Source organism: Lucilia cuprina, chromosome 6 (genome assembly GCF_022045245.1).
Source record: "Lucilia cuprina isolate Lc7/37 chromosome 6, ASM2204524v1, whole genome shotgun sequence".
Taxonomy (NCBI): domain Eukaryota; kingdom Metazoa; phylum Arthropoda; class Insecta; order Diptera; family Calliphoridae; genus Lucilia; species Lucilia cuprina.
Window position 1 is genome coordinate 60,088,058 of NC_060954.1, and position 6,569 is coordinate 60,094,626.

Below are 6,569 nucleotides of genomic sequence, written 5' to 3' on the forward strand. Positions count from 1 at the left end.
TAGATAGATAGATAGATAGATAGATAGATAGATAGATAGATAGATAGATAGATAGATAGATAGATAGATAGATAGATAGATAGATAGATAGATAAATAAATATATAGACTATATACCATTTTATACATTAGAATATAGACTACACTAAACACTTAAGTAAGTGGACCATTGGATGAAATATAGACTATAGACTAGATTATAGACTAGAACATGAACTAGGCTATAAACCAGAGTATAGATTTCAATCTAGACTAGACTATGGACTTGAATTAATAGATTTGTCTATAGACTAAAAAAAGTTAGAAAAAATACTTAAAACATTGTGGGTGTGCGCTGTATTAACTATTATCAAAATTACTAAAAAAGTACTAAAGTACTCAATTTTACATGACTGGAACCAGTCGTCTTTATGTATTAGCTTAAGCAATTATTTAAAAATATCGAAACAAATTAATAAATATCTGTTCTATTTGCACTTCTACTTTCAGCTCAAATTGAAATAATACCATGCAAAGTATGTGGTGACAAATCATCGGGTGTTCATTATGGTGTTATAACCTGTGAGGGATGCAAAGGTTTCTTTCGACGTTCACAAAGTTCTGTTGTTAATTATCAGTGTCCTCGTAACAAGCAATGCGTTGTCGATCGTGTTAACCGTAATCGGTGTCAATATTGTAGACTGCAAAAGTGCCTCAAATTGGGAATGAGCCGAGATGGTGAGTAGAGCGGACTAAAATATTTCATAGTTTATATTTGTGTTATTGAGAAAGAACCCCCCTTTTGGCCAAACACGTCAAAATTATTCTAATCGTGAATGTTTTTTTGCTTTTTTGTCGTTTTCGCTTTTCGTTCGCTATATTTTGCAGCTGTAAAATTTGGTAGAATGTCTAAGAAACAAAGAGAAAAAGTTGAAGATGAGGTGAGATTTCACCAAGCACAGATGCGGGCTCAAAGTGATGCGGCACCAGATAGTTCTGTATTTGATACACAAACGCCGTCTAGTAGTGATCAACTGCATCATAGTTATAATGGGTGAGTAGGAAAACTCATCCGGTGATTGAAAGTTTTGAGCAGTGAAGAACAAGAACAAGTGGAAAGAGCAGCTTCCGTTAAGTTCTCACAATGCTTTATTTACATTATTAATATTTACTATTTGCAATTGTAACAAGTTTTCTCTAACTAATTAAAATATGAAAAATGTTCTTTCTTTTGTTCAACCACTATAGCTATGGCTATTCAAGCAATGAAGTCAGTTATGGCAGTCCTTATGGATATTCAGCATCCGTGACCCCGCAACAGACAATGGCCTACGATATATCAGCTGATTATGTCGACAGTACCACATATGAGCCACGAAGTACAATGATGGATCCCGAATTTATCAGTCATGGTAGTATAAGTGCTAAACAAATACCCATCACCAAACAGTCAACAATCACAACAATTTTTAATTGTATTCATTCAACAACATTCATTAATTTATCATTTAATTATTGTTTTTTTTTTTTTAATTTTTTTTGTTTTATTTTAAAGTTAACATAACAAAAGATCCCACAAAAACAAAACCTCTCATCCTTTTCGAGAACATTTTCATCAAACGAACAAAACCAATCGTTTGTAAAAATCATACAATTCATGACATTTGTAACATTTTTTTACGAATAATAATTTCATTAAACTTTTGCTAAATTAAACAAATATTAATAATAAATTTGAAAATTTTTGTAAAATAGCAGATGGTGACATTAATGACGTTCTCATAAAGACCTTGGCGGAAGCTCATGCAAATACAAATACCAAATTGGAAGTTGTGCATGAAATGTTTAGAAAACCCCAGGTAATTTAAGAGAATTTAACATTAATTTAATATAGCTAACTAAAGCTTTAATTAATCTTTTGCAGGACATCTCAAGAATACTTTATTATAAGAATCTAGGCCAACAGGAACTGTGGCTGGACTGTGCGGAAAAGTTAACTCAAATGATACAAAATATAATCGAATTTGCCAAATTAATACCCGGTTTTATGCGTCTAAGTCAGGATGATCAGGTTAAATTTAATTCAACTCCTCTCATTAGATTAAAATGAATTAATTTTCCTTTTAATAAGTGTTAGTTTTAATTTTATTGTATTTTATTTTTTTGTTTTTACTAATTGCAGATCCTACTGCTTAAGACCGGTTCATTTGAGCTGGCGATTGTACGGATGTCACGTTTGTTGGATCTCTCGCAGAATGCGGTGCTGTATGGTGATGTTATGCTGCCGCAGGAAGCATTTTACACATCCGACTCGGAAGAAATGCGACTGGTGTCACGTATTTTCCAAACGGCTAAATCAATAGCCGAACTTAAATTGACTGAAACTGAATTGGCTCTGTATCAAAGTTTGGTCCTGCTGTGGCCAGGTAAATAAAATATATATATATATATATTTTTTATGAATTTGTTTTATTATTTTTTAATCGAATATTTTTTCATACAACAGTCAATAGATAATTTAACAGAGTAGTTAATAGATAAGTTCATAGACTAGTCCAAAAATTAGTAATGAACATGTCCCCAGGCTAGTCAATTGATAAGTCCATAGACTAGTCAATGGAAAAGTTCAAAGACTATTCAATAGAAAAGTCTACAGACTACTCAATAGAAAAGTCAATGGATTATTTAACAAGTCCATACACTAGTCAATAGACTAGTCAATAGACAAGTCCATAGATTTGTCAATAGACGAGTCCACAGACTAGTCAATAGACAAGTCCATAGATTAGTCAATAGACAAGTCCACAGACTAGTCAATATGCATGTCCACAGACTAGTCAATAGACAAGTCTATGTACTAGTCAATAGAAAAGCCCATAAACTAGTCAATAGACAAGTCCATAGATTAGTCAATAGACAAGTCCATAGACTAGTCAATAAACAAGTCCACAGACTAATCAATAGACAAGTCCACAGACTAATCAATAGACAAGTCCATATACAAGTCAATAGACAAGACCACTGACTAGTCAATAGACAAGTCAATACACAGGTCAATAGACAAGTCCACAGACTAGTCAGTAGACAAGTCCATAGATTAGTCAATAGACAAGTCCACAGACTAGTCAAAAGATAAGTCCATAGACAAGTCAGTAGATAAGTCCACAGACTAGTCAATAGATAAGCCCATAGACTGGTCAATAGACAAGTCCATAGGCTAGTCAATGTACAACAGAAGGACTAGTCAGTAGACTAGTCTAATCAATAAACACTAGACTATGAACTAGTGTGTATTCAATACACAAATCCATAGACTAGTCAATAGACAACCTCATAGACTAGTCAATAGATTATTCTATAGGTAAGTCTATAGACAAGTTTATTTAATACTCCGTAGACATGTCTGTAGACTAGTCAATATACAACTTCATTGATAAGCTCATCGAAAAAACCATAGATTAGCTTTTTCTCTTCAACTTCGAAAAAAAATCCCTTCTAAAAATTTCTCTATTTTAGAACGTAATGGCGTGCGCGGCAATACGGAAATTCAGAGGCTTTTCAACTTAAGTATGAATGCAATAAGGCAGGAACTGGAGGCCAATCATGCACCACTTAAGGGCGATGTGACGGTACTCGATACACTACTCAATAATATTCCCAACTTCCGGTATGCTTTTAATAAAATCGAAAAATATTTCGTTTCTTACTTTTAAAAATAAAAGTCAAAATATTAATTTAATAAATATTCCCTTTCAACTCCACTAGTGACATCTCCATAATGCACATGGAGTCGTTGAGTAAATTTAAACAACAACATCCAAATGTGGTATTCCCTGCCCTGTACAAGGAACTCTTTTCCATAGACTCACCCCAGGATCTCACATAACAGCAACCGGTGTATGATGATACCACCACAACAACCGACCTAGCAGTCGAGACTGCAACACCAACCGCTTCATCATCAGTAGTAGCAGCTGCAGCAGCAGCCGCAGCATTAGCAGCAAATACAATAATAACAACAACATCAGCAGCAACAGCATCTTCATCAGCTAATACAGCTTTAGTAGAAATCTCTCAGACGTCATTAAATGAACAACACCATACAAACTCAACAACAACAGCAATTACAAGAAACAGCAATATTAACATCAATGCATCATCCTTAACATCGTAGATTAAAGTGTATACCAACAACAACAACAACATGATGATCTTTTCAACAGATAAAATCTGTCAAAGATCTTAACACTCACTTAACACATCGTTAACAGCCATGTCATTAATCAACTTTAAAGCTCATTTTAAACTTTATAATTGCTAAATGAGAACTGAGAACAACAAAGGATAACGTTTCGGGTAGCGTTTCATTTTTTTATATAATTTAGTTTAAAGTAAATCCAAACAAAAAAAAAAATGCAAAATAACGAAAAAAAAACAAAAACAAACTCTTTTATCAAATGAATTTCACTCACTATTTATCCTTCAGAGTGATTAAGACTTATTAAGATTATACAACAAACAAAAAACAAAAACAAATTATTAAATACTAATTAAACTAAAACATTTAAATACTGTTAAACAAAAGATTACACCGCAGCAGCATAAGTCAACCAACACTAACAAACATCATACCCTCGATCATCTCAAACGAATGCATTAAATACGTTAGAAAAACATTTCAAATAGAATTTTGTTTAAGGGAATTAAAGGAATTCATTTAAAGGATTTAATTTACATTTAGTTTAGTCTTGAGCAAATCAAAAGTTTCTTTTTTTATAAAAACACTCGAATATGAAAGGTTTAATTGATTTTTAAGATTTCTTTTTTGTTAAATTACTATAAATTAAGCAAAATTTAGTAAAAATTTTAATAAAATAAACTTTGTTAAAAAAATAACATTTTGAAAATGTTCAAAGCTTTTTTAATTGCAAATTTAAAAGCTTTTGTTTAAAAGTGAAAACTGCAAGAGCAAGGACTAGGCGGCTATAAAATGCAAAGGAAATAAATTTCGTAAAAATGCTGGAACGTTGAATTTAAAAAAAAATGGAGGGTCTTGCAAGAAAAGCTTTCAACTTTATTAAGATGAAATAAAAGTTGCTGCAGTTTGTTTAAAACAATTGTTTGATGTACAGTTTCTTGTTTAAAAGTTGTGCTTTCATAAAATTTCTTTAATTAAATTAAAGATACAAGTTGCTGCAACTTTTAAGGTTAAAAGAATTGCTTGGTATTTATGTCAAAACTTTGAAAATTTGCTGCAATATGTTTAAGAATCGTTGACCTCTAAGTAGTGATTTGATAAAGTTGTTCAAACATGGGTGCGTTAATTTAGTTACCAACAAATAGAAGTTGCTGCCACACTATGTTTAAAAGAATTAAAGCTAAGCAACACAAGTTGGCAATGTAAATATTTTAAACTTTAAACATGTTCAAGGAGTGACAACTTCAAAAAGTTCACGGTTTTAAAAATTTTCATTTAACTGGAAATTATTTTGAGCAATTCTTAAAATAAGCAATAAAAGTTGCTTCTATAATTTCAAAAGAATCACAGTCAGTTAATCTTTTCTATTTTAAAAGAGCAAGCAACTTAAATTGCTTGTCTAAATTTTTTCCACAATTTTAAAGCAGACGACTTGAAAGTTGCTAGAACATTGCAGATATTATTTTCAAACAATTTTGTTCGATATTGGCATTGACCAAGCAACTAAAATTGACTACTGTCTATGTTCAGAATTAACTCCAGCAATTTTATTTCATTTCATTTTCAAGCAGAGAACATAAAAGTTCTTCAAAATAACTGCGCCCAAACTTAAAGCAATCCAAAATGCAGCAGATGGAGGATTGGATGGAGCAATTCTATAGCGGAAATAAGTGCCTATTTCTAAAACTATGTTATAGTAAAAGTTTCACAGATTCATAGATATTATGACGCTTTCATGGATATTATGAAACTTAGACATTTTGGTGTGATTGAATGCTGTTTAATCCATAAAGTTTTTAAAGATAATTTGTTACAAATTTGCAAGCAACTTAAGTTGCTTAGCTTAATTTTGAATAATAATCATCTTTTTGTGGTCGGTATTTGAAATACCCGAGAGGACAGGTGTTGCGTACACTTTATTAAGGGAATTCGGAATGCAATAGATACGAAATTGTGGAGCAATTCTGAAAAAGAAAATAGTGTATATTTATGCAACAATAATAGAACAATTTTGTATTAAAAGTGTCAAAGATTTCATAGATATTAAGACACTTTCATGGATATTATGAAACTTTTACATACATGGTGTGTTAAATTCTCCATCAACATTAGAACATATCTCAGAGATGTTAATAGATATTGCTTTAAGAGTTGACTTTGTTCTTTTTAAAAAAATGAAAGAAATTTGAAATAAAATTCGATTAAACTTAAGACTAAATTGCCAAGACTTTCTTTATACCGGATGTGAACTGTCAAAGGTGTCAAATTGTCATTATAAAAGATGTACTTAATCAAAATCCTTCGAAAAATTAATAACAATATTAAATGTTAAGTTATCTTAGAAATTAGGATAGAAAAGTTAGTACAGACAACAAATCGAAAGTCTGTCGGTG

General features: G+C 31.4%; 1 protein-coding gene across 3 annotated transcripts in view; it reads left to right on the forward strand.

The window, feature by feature from the left end:
• Window positions 1–5,563, forward strand: part of LOC111686652 (probable nuclear hormone receptor HR3) — a 71,095-nt gene extending 65,532 nt beyond the window's left edge. For 2 of the 3 annotated variants that reach the window (XM_046954533.1, XM_023449024.2), the window contains exons 2-9: window positions 489–716; window positions 867–1,032; window positions 1,227–1,390; window positions 1,734–1,837; window positions 1,903–2,049; window positions 2,161–2,404; window positions 3,495–3,645; window positions 3,744–5,563. In XM_046954533.1, coding sequence (XP_046810489.1) covers window positions 489–716; window positions 867–1,032; window positions 1,227–1,390; window positions 1,734–1,837; window positions 1,903–2,049; window positions 2,161–2,404; window positions 3,495–3,645; window positions 3,744–3,864 — 1,325 coding nt within the window. In that variant the 3' untranslated portion in view covers window positions 3,865–5,563. The remainder of the gene's footprint in view (window positions 1–488; window positions 717–866; window positions 1,033–1,226; window positions 1,391–1,733; window positions 1,838–1,902; window positions 2,050–2,160; window positions 2,405–3,494; window positions 3,646–3,743) is intronic. The other variant, XM_046954532.1, reaches the window with a different exon arrangement.
• The last annotated feature ends 1,006 nt before the right edge of the window (window positions 5,564–6,569 follow it).